We start from the raw sequence: 14,548 nt of genomic DNA on the forward strand, positions 1-14,548 counted from the left end.
CAGTTTGTTTAACCTCTTATCATAAAAGACCGAGCAGCCTTTTAATTTTCACAAAAATATAATATCCCGAACATATTCGGGGTTAACTTCTTTTTATCCGTACACATTTTAAAAGGACAGTTATACTCGTTTTCCTATGTTTCTGTATGTTTCCGCTAGATAGTGCTGTTGAAGTTGTTGTTTACTTGTCTTTCCGGTAGATGTCACTAATCTCCTTCTTTCGACGTTTATTTTCGTCTACAGCGTAGGTGTGAGAAAGTCAGTTCGAGTGCCTTTGTTTTCATCCATGTTTCTTGGCTGTATTGTTCTTCTTTTGTGAAAATGGAGAGTGAAGAGCTTGATATGGAGTTTAGTGGTTCAGATAGCTCCGAAGAAAGTTATGAAGAAAGTGATGTGTCAGATTCATCGGAAACCGACTTGGCAAGTGCCAGACAGTGGTGTGAAATTTATACTTCTGGACAAATCCCACCTGCCCGACCATGCTTTACTTTCACAGGTAAACCCGAAGTGAATTTCGAGCCACACATTGAGGATGTTATGCACTACTTTTATCAGTTTATTGATGATGATTTTGTAGGAATTTTGGTGACTGAAACTAACAGATATGCCAGGCAGACACTGGCACGAGAATGGAAAGACGCAACAATGGACAAAATTTATATATTTTTATTTCACTCATACTGTTACAGGGTATTGTAAAGAAACCTACTTATCAAATGTACTGGACTAAGAATCCAATTTTAGCTACACCAATTTGACAAATTTTGCAGTTTCATAGATTTGTGAATTTGAACAGAAATCTGCATTTCTCTGAAAATAGTACATATGACGCTGAGAGACATCCTCAACCAAAACTGAATAAAATATGGCCAATTTTGGATCACTTTTCTACCAAATTTAAATATGCTTGTACTCCAGAACGAGCTGTGGCAATTGATGAAAGTTTGATGTTATACAAAGGACGGTTGGGATGAGTCCAATATCTACCTATGAAATGAGCCAGATTTGGCATCAAGTCATTCATGCTGTGTGAATCGGCAATTGGATATGTCTGGTCCCTAATAATATACACAGGCGCTGGCACTAAATTTCATGAGGACTATAAAGATTTACCCATGTCATCACAAGTTGTCATGATACTCATAAAACTCCTGCTGAATATGGGATACTGCCTAACTTTTAGACAACTACTACAGTTCTCCCCAGCTTGCCGACATTTTGATATCTAATAGAACAGGTGTGTATGGCTTTGTGCGCCCCACATGAAAGGATATGCCTCCATCATTTCAAATGATGAAACTGAAGAAAGGAGAGACTGTAGCATTCCAACGAGGTAAACTTCTTCCACTAAAGTGGAAAGACAAAAGAGATGTCTCGATGTTATCCAGTTTGCAGTGCGGAAATGGAAACATGCAGACAAAGGAACAAAGATGTTGTGAAGCCTGTGGTCGTGTTTGCATATAATGATACAATGGGAGGTGTTGATAGGGTAGATCAATACATTGCAAACAATCCATTGCCACGAAAGAGAGGTAAAAAATATAAGAAAATATTTTTCCACCTCTTAGAACTAGCTGTGTGGAATGCCTTCATACTCTACAGAAAATATGGAGGACGAAAGAGTGCCCTTGACTTTCGCGTCACTGTCATTAAGAAAGTGGTTGCTCATCATCAAAGAGAAGAATTTTCGCCGAAAGAAGATGGTCGTCCCTCAGCAACAGCAACACCAATGCAACTGGTTGGTCGCCATTTTCCTTCACTGATTCCTCCAACTGAGAAGAAGCAAAATCCAACAAGAATGATCAGCAGTGTGCGTGATGCTGAGGGAAGAAGGCTAGAAGAGAATCCAGATACATGTGTGAGGAATGCAGTGTAGCTTTGTGCATTGATCCATGTTTCAGGGCTTATCACACAGCCAGTAACATATAAACAATGTATTTCACGTTTAGTGTGTACACTTATACATGTTTTGGGGCTAATGACAGAGAACCTATAATATAAATTGTTTTCAAGTTCACGAATTAGTGTTTCAGTGCTGTTTTGTGTTTATTTTGATTATTAAAATAACTTATCTTGCTTATTTTCACAAGTTCTATGACAGAGAACCTATAATATAAATTGTTTTCAAGTTCACTAATTAGTGTTTCAGTGCTGTTTTGTGTTTATTTTGATTATTAAAATAACTTATCTTGCTTATTTTCACAAGTTCTATTAGTAATATTCTACTCATTTATAGCACGAGTATACTCAGGATTTTATTTCAGGAGCTTTTCAGATGCATGTATCTCATTGTTGAGTTGTCAACATTCAACATTATTATAACCATTTATAATGTTCTTAACTGATTATTTCAACCGAGTAATAAAACAAATTACATTACGTTAAGAGGTTAATTTCTGTTGCAATTAGTTCACCAGACGACATTATCTGTCCTCGACTATAGGGCTGAAATGTTACATGTATGGTGTTTTTTCTGGTTTAATTGTGACCAAAAGCAGCTAGTGAACCACAATGATTTGAATCATTCTTACCTAATTTCACGAACTTTCACTATGTGATCCCGAGGACTCTTTGATCGACTTCGCACTTTTTCCTTTTCAGGTATCCTTTTGACCACTTTCTCCTTCTCTTTCCTCCGCACCTTCTCGTCAGCGGAATCTGAGGAACTTTCATTGTCCGAGCTCTCGTGCGATTTGGTTGACAGAGAGGATTTTGATGACTTTGATAACTTCTCCTCTTCACCGCTGCTGCAGGAGTCCTGTTAGGAGAAAACCTATGGATTAGAAAGATAAGGGGAGAGAAGATGATGAACTTATCAATTATGAAATACAAGAAGCAGCAGCAATTTAAAGTTTGGTCGGTGGTAAGTTGAGAAGTAAACACACACATTGTGCTTTTAATTAGATTTAGAAGAAAACATGAAATTCCCACATTTGAACATTAATTGCACACTGTTACAATCTTCGAAAATTTCTATCTTTATCTTGAGTTCAATAATGGCCTTCACATCATGTTTCAATGCACGGATATTCCACTTGTTCTACTATGCAGTCCATTGAAGACGTCTGTGTTGGTGTTTGAGCTATCGGCAAGCGAGGCACTCGCATTTGCTTGTCGACATTGTAGTGTGTCGATGAAGCAAGCGCACAACAGTCTCATAATTATTTTAAAAAGTGATTTACTTACCACATATATAAAAGGTGTTCAAACTAGTCACCTTTGATGGTCACACATTTTTGATACATCTCTATTAAGACACCCACTAACGTTAAGCAGGCGAGGGGGCATAGAAACCAGTTTTATGGAGGTCCTGAAAATAGACACGAGACTGAAGAGATAAGGGTCCTCGTTGTGGCCTGTTCATTAGTCTGGCGACTGTGAAGTGACTGGAAGCTTGGTATGTATTGCATTTTTCTAGTGTATTCAACTGCAAATAGATCATGGCATGGCAAATGTTTTCTATTGCACAGGGTGTACTTATTTATGATTTGTGTGTGTTAACTCAATTGGCACTTGAAGTTCAATGATGATTTGAAAGATTCCCAGGTGTAAAAGTTGCATACAATTTCTACCTCTGGGGTAGATTAAAAAATGCTATATACAAGTCAAATCTACCCACCCAGGAAGAACTGAAATGTAACATCCGTCAAGAAATTACCAACATTAATCAACTGGAACTGCAACAAGTTATGGGTAACTTCATCAAGAGTTGTAAAACAATGTGTGGACAACGATGGCAGCCAGTTTCAGTACCTTCTTTCATAAATTGGTAACTAAATCATTCTTTAAACTAGTTACGGAAACTTCCACGCTTGATTCATGGACAGTCTACAGTGCCAACGTACCGCTTCAAGCACTTCGCTTGCCAATAGTGCCAAACCAACAAGGCAGGCACTCTACTCTTCAATGGATCGCTCTGTAGAATGTGGCTATGTAGCAATGTAAAATGTATGAAAAAAAAAATTATTGGTACCAACGCATACTGTATAAAATCTGAGAATGTAATTTGAATTTGACTTTATTCTTGATTCAGTGGTTTTAATATTAAGAACTGGATGTTGCTTGTAAGCTCATTATAATTAGGATGCATATTTTTGCTTATCTGTCTTTTTATTCCTTTAACATAAAATGTAGCCTTTAATGTTTTACACTCGTTTCTTGTTATTCAGAATGAGAATGACTATTCACAGTACACTACAGACTGTAATCTCATTTTGTGAATGTCCTTGATCTAAGGACAGGATATAGCCAATGAAGGAATCATCATTTACCAATATCACCACAATTAGCCAAAGGTAACAAAAGAACAATGCAAATTGAATGTTTGTTGTTAAATCCACCTAAGGCACAGACAGCTTAATTGGAACTGAACCTACAGTTAAAATTAGACCCAAATCACTATATGCCTCCACCAGGTATTGAACCTGGAACTCCTTGATTACAAGGCAACAGACAACAGCAATGCTAAAATAAAAAAAAAAAAACATGCAACAGAATGTAATATATTCAAGTCAATAAGTGTGCAACTAAGAAAATTAACAACTTCATATTTAAGCTCGTTTTGGCGTATTTTTAAAATTTCAAAGTGCCTATAAATCTTCACCCTAATTACAATAGTTCAACTTTCTCCATTTATGTTATCCATCTTAGGGCCAAAAAAAATAATCACTATTTTAGTTTGTTACCTTGTAAGAGAACATTCTAACTATTTTATTTTCATGCAAAATGTTTTACTAGTGATGCATCTCTACTGTGTATTATACAGGGTGTTTCAGCGGATTTGCCCCGATTTCAATTTCATTAAAAATATTACTACAACAGATACAAACTTACACATGGTACCGTTGGAAAGACGAAGGTTCAAAATTTTACTAATAGTTGGTGCCACCAGTTTATCCATATTTTCTGCGCTGTACTGCAATCGTTGACACAGACAGGAAAGCAGATATACCTGGACTTTGTGCATGAATTCTCGTATGATTCTGTGCTGGAAAATTTATGGGTAAGTGACGAGGCTTATTTTCATCTCACCCAGGAAATTAACAAACAAAATATTCAATTTTGGACTAGCAAGAACACACACGAGTTTCAAGAGTTGTCGCACCATCACAAAAAATTCTTGTCTGGAATGTAATTTTGAGACATGGTGTCATTACTCCCTTTTTTTTGCGAGGAGTACGTCAATAAAATTACCTTCAAATGCTCAATACCTTTCATCCCAAAACTGCTATGCAAATGTATTCCAATATGAAGACAGTGGTTTCAACAACATGGGGCCAGGCCACACACCACAGACGTAGTTCTTGAATTCCTGAACAAGCATTTCCAACATCGTGTCATTCGAATCGTTATCCTGAAATGTTCAACTGTAGCATGTTATGGCCTCCCACAAATACAGACTTAAATCTGTGACATTTTTATTTGTGGGGATAATTGTAACAAGAAGTTTTTAAATCTGGCCCGAGGACTATCCATGAACTGCAAGATGAAGTCAGAAGGATAATTGCAACCATTTTGAAGGAAATGTTGAAACTTGTTTTCGACAACATGTGTGTTCGCCTTCGTGTGTTGCCGAACTATATGGTGGCCATATTGAAAACTTCCAACGGCACCTTGTGTATGTTTGTATCTGTTGTAGTACTTTTTTTAAAATAAATATTGAAATCTGAGCAAATCAGCTGAAACACACACATAGGCAGTCCCCAAAATTCTATCTTAGCCCTCAGGGGCACATTGATTAGAAGCTGTGTGAGCTCTCTTGCCACTTATGAAGGATTATTTATAGAACACCCAAGCTCATTCAATGTGGAAATGCGGTAACCTGTTGGAAGTCCAGCCTGTAGGGTACCAGATTGTACTTTTATCAAGAAGAAAATTATGTGGATCAAAATAGATTACCAATAAATAGAGCCACATATTTATGGTGAACAAAATATCAAGATTTCGGTGCAAAAACTAGTCATATTCCGGGATCAAATGCGATATATAAAACAGCATTTTGGTGTTAAAATGGTGAATAAAACCTAAATTTGATTAAACAAACTATACTTATGTCACAAAATTAACATTTCACTTCTAAGAGCACATTTAAATAGTAACCAGAGTATTAAGTTTCTTCCCGTGAAAAGGGAGTCCATTTTTGCTTCTCAACTATTTACAGCAGAATTATAATCAATGATTTGTATGACTCGCACATTAATTCAGGCCTCAGATGGTGTTGGTATATAAACCCTAAATTTTGTGTTTATTTCGCATTTTGCAGTTCATTTCGTGACAAAACATGATAGTAGAAATGCCCTCTCTCACCTTTCAAGAGCATGAAAAATTAACACTACAATGTGTTACTTCAATTCTCGTGTTTTCATCAAAAATGAATAATCATGCCCGTACTAATAAGATATTATTCAATAGGCCATAGACAAATTATGCAAAGATGTTTAGCAATTTTCACAGACCAATACCATCATTAATTCCAAGAAACCCTGTAAAACACTTGGGAGAAGACACAGATGGAAGGAACAGAAGGATATAGATGATGCAGCACCTCTTTAGGAAAATGATTTGAGTGGAACATTCAGGAAATATTTGCATGCATTTAGCATGACAATAGAAAATTAAAAATTACATCAACACAGTCCAAAAGAAGTTCAGACAAAAGCCTTCCACACATGAAATCATCTAATGCAAAGTTTTCGATATTCATCTTTAAAAGTATGGAAGGTATTTTCCAGGCTTCGATGAAGCACTTCTCAGGCGAGGACAAGAAGTATTTAAAATACAAAATTTGCAGATTACAATGTATTTAACAACAATTTTTTTAATTCATTGTGATGCACATGATTGTCAAATATTAAAAGATACCATTTCCAGTAGGACAAAAATAAATTTACATACAAAAATTTCTGTTGGTTTGCTATTATAAATATTATAAGAAATATTACGCTGGCACAAAAGCTTTACCATGCATATCAGAAAGGTATAGAATGCATGAGATTGTGGAGAGGTTCACAAGAAAAGAGTTTCAAAATCGCATTTGGCCCATACGTGGACATGTAACTGGGTGAAGATCAGCTGCTTGTTTTGCGAGTTCCTTTTTACACACATTTTACTGACTTCCATTGAAGTAGGACAATAGAATGAAACATTTCTATTTATAGATGTCATTTATAAATTGTTAATAACCCTCCACAACATGCAATTATAAATAGCACTTAAAATATAGGGATAGAATGAGGAAAAGTCCACTTCATGCACAGATAGGCTTATCAGGACTGGACCTACAGTACAAACTGTGTTCGGAACCATTGTGCAATGTGCCTCCATTGGATATCAAACCCAAGACCCCTAGATAGCGATGACGTTACCATTATGCCATCAGGCAGATCCATAAAAAAAATCTAATTGCACAAAAATTTCAAACTGAAATTTACCTAATCATCTTCAAGATACCTTATCTGGCTATAATCTCCTGTCTGTCAGATAGATTGATCTGCAAAAGACACTAATGAAGTATACGGATTGAGAGAATTCCATTTTATTCTCCATGCAGCTTTCTTTTCCTTCCTCGATAAAAATAAAAGCAAAACAGTCAAAAACTTGCCTCACGACATTCATAAATTCAAATGCGAGTTGGATTAATAACAATTTTTCACGTCTACAGAGAAAGATTCATGCAGAATTCAAACATAATTCCCGGAGACAATAATTCACGCATAATTCCCGGTGAGTAGCCACCCTGCACCAACCTTGCAGAAAACACAGACTGAAGTACTTTTCTCATTGATGCCTGTCACCTGTCACTTCTTTCTGGCTACACTGCTGCACATCTGCCTTATTCTTCTGTGAACATGTGGCCAGGCCGTGAAATATCTTATTTTAGTGTTTGGTAAGTGTTTTACTAGTCTCCTACTCTACATATTTTTGATACCTTAAAATGTGATATTCAAATTCAATAATAATTAATTAACTCATTAACTGAGGCAGAGCTACATATACACTTTCTAAAAATACATAGTCCTTTTTTTTGTGGAGCATCCATATATAGTTGGTACTTTAAAATTAACAGTTCTTGTATCGCGACAAGTTATTTAGGCACCACATTTTCATGCTATTATTAGTCTATGTGGGCTATTGGTAATCAAACAATCCATTCTTGATGCTTTGTCAGTCCCTGAAAAATATTTCTTGCAATATTCCTGGGATGGGTGTTCTAAGGTGGGAATTTTACTGGCCTTATTGCACATAAAGTAGCTTTGGGGCTCACCCAGCCATAAATAACCTGGGGGCAATCCGGGAGGGTAAAGGCAGCCAGACTGTAGTGCTAATCACTACATCCCCTACATGTGCCTTCATGGCATGGTGCAGTATGCAGGAGAAACTTTTGCTATTATTTTACCTAGTATGGAATGTTTATTTGCGGCAGTCGATATATACTAGGGATGGGACCGATTAATCGGTACTCTATCGGTATCGGCCAATATAGGCATATCGGTGTATCGGTTTATCGGTAAAATTACCGATTATTTTACCGATCCGATATATCGATAAATATCTTATAATTTAGTGCAAAATTCTGCCATTTTGTTGTAATTTTTATGGATAATTTCCATGCTCTTCTTTCTAAAAAGTAAATGTCTAAATATTTAGCTTCCCTTACACTGCAGTCACCTCAAAACACACAGTTATTAAGGAGATCAATGAACATTTCAGGTTCTTCAAGGACCATTTCTAATTTTATATCGGATCGGTAGAATATCGGTTATCGGTATCAGTAAATTTTATATCGGTACTTTATCGGTATCGGCCAAAATTTCATATCGGCCCATCCCTAATATATACACATTGTTTCTTTTAGTTTCATTATGCGACAAGTCCTTATATAGTTATTCCTTTACACTATTTACAATGAAACGAATTTGCAGTTTCATCTACACATACAGGGTGACACAAAATTAAGTTTACCCTTACAAAAATTCAAGTTTCAGTGGTTTTGTTCAAAGTGTCCTCCATTGTTTGCAATACATTGTGTGCAAAGATCAACAACAGAATTGCAAATATGATGCAGTAAACTTGTATCATTTGATGACATGAAACACATTGATAATTGAGTCTTTCAGTGTATCCAAATCTGCCAGTGATGATGAGTATACCATATCCTTAACAATTCCCCACAAAGCAACGCATGGCGTCAAATCACAAGAACGCACAGGCCAATCAATGGTACCACGGCATCCTATCCACTCTTCAAATGTATCATCTAACAAGCCAGAGACTCAACTGTACACAAAAGAATAACGAGTGTACTGTTGCCAGTGTCAAACGACAATTTTACCAACCATATACCTAAAAAATATTACTTAGCACAAGAAGCACATACACTATCGTAATACTATTATCAATGTGCTTTTTGGGTAAACTGACCTTTGCGCCACCTGGTAATGATTTCTTTTGGATGTACTTCCCCTTCAGGGTCACCGCAGGGAAGATGTTAATGCAGCTCAAATATGATAAGTTACTAGAAACTTTGAATTCACACCTAACTAAACAAATAATACAAGTGCAAATCGTCGAAATATTAAACTCCTCCAATTCACAGTAAATGCCCATACTAGTCACCTTCAACCCAGTCGAAACCATTCACGCTTGTCAAGAATGCAACAGAGCACTCGTGCAAGCAACTCAACAATCCCACCTGCTGGAATGAGTACTCTGCCAAGCTGTTTATATGAGGAGAGTAGCTCGCTTCATCCAAATCGTTCCAGCTATATACATGTTTATTCAACTTTGGTCTTTCATTTCAGAACAGTCTTGGGAAACTTGTTTGTACTCGTGGAAGCCAACACACACTAATGTGAAGTGCAAGTTCTCAGTTTGCACACTAGGTGGACGTGATCAAGACAGGCAAAGCATCCTGCCTTGCTCCCTCCCTCCTTTCCATCCTTCTTAAAATGCTCCAGTGCTCCTGCATATGAGAGCACTCTTCCTCGGTTACAGAGGGTTAACCAGACCTGTTGTAGGACACCAAACACTGTACATACTGAATGTGAATGATGTGTAAAGTTAGGAAAATATGAAATGAGAATGAACAGTGCTTTATATCTCCTATCTCACTCTAATTTTGGCTCATAATATTCACTCATTCCACTTTAGCTTTGTCTTATCCCCACTTCATACCAAGGGCCTCTCTTCTTAGTTAATTTAAGTTGATACTATTGTGTTGTTAGTTCTGTCATGACAAAAGGATATGCATATAAAGGGGTATCTACAATTACATACTAACATGAATAATTAGTACAGAATCTTAAATGTTCACTCTTACGCAGTATAAGAACTCTTTACTAACACAGTGACAATCTTATCCAACTGATCAAGTGTTTTGTAATAAAACCTAAATAGAACAAATATCAACACTGAACTTGTGCCTTACACCAAACATCCTCTGGGTAAATGAGATCCTACAATCACATTAAAAAAAATATTCAAAAAGGAAATCAATTGCTACAATTGCTAAGGAGATTTTGAGGGGACTAGCTAAAGAACTTATAATGTAAGAAAAATAAATCTGGGAACATACATCAGGTTCCATTTATTACATCTTTTACAAAAACAGTTTCCTTTAGTGCAAAATTATTACAAATAGCAAAAAACTGATTAATTTAAAATGTCATATTTTTCAAATTTTGGCTAATTGTGAGATTGAGATAGATGAAAATGATGGACGCTCAAAATAATCACATCCATATTCAGGCCGAGACTCATATCTGAAATCTTGGTTGGCACAATCATGAGTTGACCAATGAACATGCTTGGGGATAAAAAGGATTGGCACAAATTTTACATTTCAAATAATGTACTGAATTGCTCTCATTGAAATGCAAACAAAATTACTCATAATCACCAAACTAGAATGTGTGTGTGTACTATCAAAGCATACATTTTTGTTTCAAAATGAATTTTCCTCTGAAAAAGTTTCCGCTTTCAACACAATATTTTTGAAGAATCAAAAATAATATGCGAACTTCTGAGAAGAACACGGATATACAGGGGTATCCTTGTGTCAATAGCAGGAATGAAGAAAGCCAAATAAACAATTTTGTGGCACCAATAACAACAGTTAATTTAAAGATTTTATGATGACAATTTAACTGGGGCTTCACACTTTTAGCAATGTATTTGAGTCAAATAACTTTCAAGATGGCACAGAAAAAAACAATTTTCGCCACATTATGTTTACTGTGTTCCGCCATACGTTTTCAAAAAATATAATGCCTACTTTTGAAAGGGAGTGCGAGCCAAGTCACAAATATTTTGAAAATAATAACTGTCGTAAATTTAGAGGCTATAAGCTGAAACTTTGCAGAAGTTGGAGACCATGGAATTAACTTGCTTGAAGTTAGTGAACGTGCTGGAATATACTTGGATGAAAGCCAATTTCGCTATGCTGCGAGAGCTCCAAATTTTCTCGAGATTTTCAAAACTCTGATTATTATACTCTAAAATTGCAGCACTTTTGTTGCATCATTTCAGCTATCAAAGAGGTAACCCAACACCTACATATATGTAAGCAGTACAGACTATCAGCTAACAAAACATCCAAGACCGGTCACAACTTGAAGGTTGTTAAGAGGTTTTGGGGGTTCTTCTATATTTGTACCTGTGCTGAGATAAGATTGCAGCATGAGGCCTCCTCTACAGCTCAGCTTTAGCCATATGCAGCTACGCAGTGTCCAACTTTAATTTGTGGAAGAGGTAGGTGACATGATATGTACAGAACAGCCAATCTGTTGAGCATATCTTTGAAATTTGAGCACACTCATATGTCAATAGAGGGTAGGAATAACACTGGCCTTACTGAAGATTTCTAAGATACGAGGAGGTATCATAATGTTTTAATTATCATCCGGAAATTATTGTGCTGTGTGAATTAAATTTCGCCAGTGTAGTCACTGGTCCTTGTGTGCATGATGGTGTAAAAATGTTCGTAGCATGTCGTTTACTTTTTTGACAGGTGGCGGTAGATGTCCTTAACTTGCAAGATTGAGAAGAGCGAGACTCGCAACGTGCATTTGAAGGGTTACAGTGCCCAGCAAATGTATGACGAAATGAAGGCTCTCTATGGTGATGGTTGTCCATCATATGACACTGTTGTGAGGTGGAAGAGAAATTTCCAAAGTGGCTAAATGTCCCTCACAGACGAGCCAAGAAATGGACGACTGACATGTAACTCTCCACATGATCATGTATGCAACTGGTCTTAGTTACGATAGCATGTGGAAAATTATTCATGACGAACTCCACATGTCTAAGGTGTCAGGACTCTGGGTTCCAGTCTTGTCTCCTTTCCAACAATGCACCCGCTCACTCATCTCAAGCTGTTGCTGTGGAAGCAAGGCAATGTGGCTATGAAATCTAGCCACATCCACCCTATTCTCCTGATCTCGACCCAAGTGACTTTTCTTGTTCCCTGAAATGGAAAATCCATGGCAGGGTCGGCTATTCGACAACATAAATTATAACAGTAAAAAACTTCTCACGCGACGTGTTGGCAACATACTTGTTAAAATCAACACAAAACACACAAACAGCATGATAAAAAACACTTTAAAAACAGCAAGTAGCACCAGCAGAACTTCAATCATGTCCACTTTGTCATCACTTGACCAGCTCTGATGATTCAGAGACAGAATCGAAAGCTTGGAAAAACTTTTAAAGTGTTTTTTATCATGCTGTTTGTGCATTTTGTATTGATTTTAAAAACACAAATTATGTCATAGAAGAGATGGAACACTGCTTCTCGACTCAATCTGAGGACTTCTGAAATGACAGCCTGCGTAAGGTCAGGAAACGCTGGGAGAAATGTGTGCATCTGCACAGTGATTTTGTACAGAAGTCTTAAGGACCACAACTTAAAATAAAGTTTCTGTTTAGTTTAATTCATGGTGATAATTAAAACTTCACGATATACCCATGTATCAAATTTCAGATTTCTTGAAGCAAACAACAGATATTGAAAGGAAATTATTGCTCTGAGAAGCTCAAGCTCCAGTAACCTAGTGAGGCAGGACAGCAGTTCATTCCAATATATATAAATAAAAAATATAGAGCTTTATCACAACCTAATGACACGTTCACAGAACAGGCTGTGTTGCTGTTGAACAGGGGTGTGTAAAAAGTGAACCATGGAGAAACACAACTGCGAGTAACTGTCCTGTATTAATTTCAACTGGGACATTCTGCATGACTGGCAATGAATGGGCCACCGATCGACAGCAGTTTCCTGAGCTGCTGAAGAATACCATCGAAACTGAGTCACAGGCAAAGAGTTTGTGCTATTGCAGACGACCTTGGTATATGCCATACATGATTGTTTGGTGCCTTAAAATAAAGTGACCAGATCTCTCATTATTAGTGTAAATGTCCCTGTGTCCCACAAAACTACTAGGGGATGAAAAATTGTTCCACTTTTGCAGAACATATTTGAAATTTCCTGCTTCATAAGAATATTATTTACAAGTGTTAGCAGTCATTATCATTAAGAAATGCCCAAGCTTCTTCTTGCATAATAAAGCTGTAATGATGAGCAAAATAAATTTCACCAAGACTTGCATCAAATTTCTAATTTGCTCAAATCAAATACCCACTTTCTCAGACAGTCATTGTTATCTAAGAATGTATTCACATTTTGATGTTAAATACATTTCTCTCAATTTTTAACTCTTCTTACCACTGTAAATAATGTATAACAATGTTAATTTATCACAATTTAGGCTGCACACCAAAGTCAAGTACCTTAAAATTAAAGTGCAAACAACAGTGCAGTTTAATTCTCTCAATTGTTAAAACTGCATTTAATTTATATTCAACATATGCAATAAAAATGTAAGCAAAGCTTTCTCTTCTAACACAAATATAGAATAATTCCATGCACTTTTGCATAAAATTACTTGATTCGTCCATTGATTTTGGTGACTTACTGTCGCCATTTACAGAAGGCAGTCTCACTGAAATCAATAGGTGAATGCAGCAATTGCTTGTATAAAAAGTTAAACTGAATTATAATATGTTTTTGTAAGATAATTCAATCATGTTTGTGCTATGGGTTTAGTCTCAAATATGTTTTTCTTACTGAAAATTCAGCTCTTCAAAAATAGTGATGAGCATTTTCCAAAGTTTACACACACACACACACATATATTGTCGCTGCAAAGTTACACTTACTTCATGATGAAAGATAGTGATTATGGAACTTTTCTCCCTTAAACAACTTTGGAATAAATTTACAAGGGAATTTCAATCATAATATTCCTACTCTTGAAGCATGCTTATACAGATAATAATATTTGAGGAACTACTATTAATAACCTCACATCATTTAGCATCCTGATGGTCGATTTTGGAAAAACACCTGTATTTCCGTTGAGCTCGGATGGTTGATATTTCGACCAGCAGTTTGAAAACTATACACGGTATTTCAGTTCTGACTCTTTCTGTTCGTTTTCCTTTTGTTACTATGGGCTAAATTGAAGATAAAGAGCTATAACTATCAACC

The 14,548-nt window shown here is 36.4% G+C and overlaps 1 protein-coding gene across 2 annotated transcripts in view; it reads right to left on the bottom strand.

The window, feature by feature from the left end:
* Window positions 1-14,548, bottom strand: part of LOC146002527 (uncharacterized) — a 52,113-nt gene that overhangs the window by 21,931 nt on the left and 15,634 nt on the right. For both annotated transcript variants that reach the window (XM_083140438.1, XM_083140437.1), the window contains one exon: window positions 2,532-2,758. In XM_083140438.1, the coding sequence (XP_082996564.1) occupies window positions 2,532-2,758 (227 nt within the window). The remainder of the gene's footprint in view (window positions 1-2,531; window positions 2,759-14,548) is intronic.

Source organism: Lepisma saccharinum, chromosome 18 (assembly GCF_977018435.1).
Source record: "Lepisma saccharinum chromosome 18, izLepSacc3.1, whole genome shotgun sequence".
Taxonomy (NCBI): Eukaryota; Metazoa; Arthropoda; class Insecta; order Zygentoma; family Lepismatidae; genus Lepisma; species Lepisma saccharinum.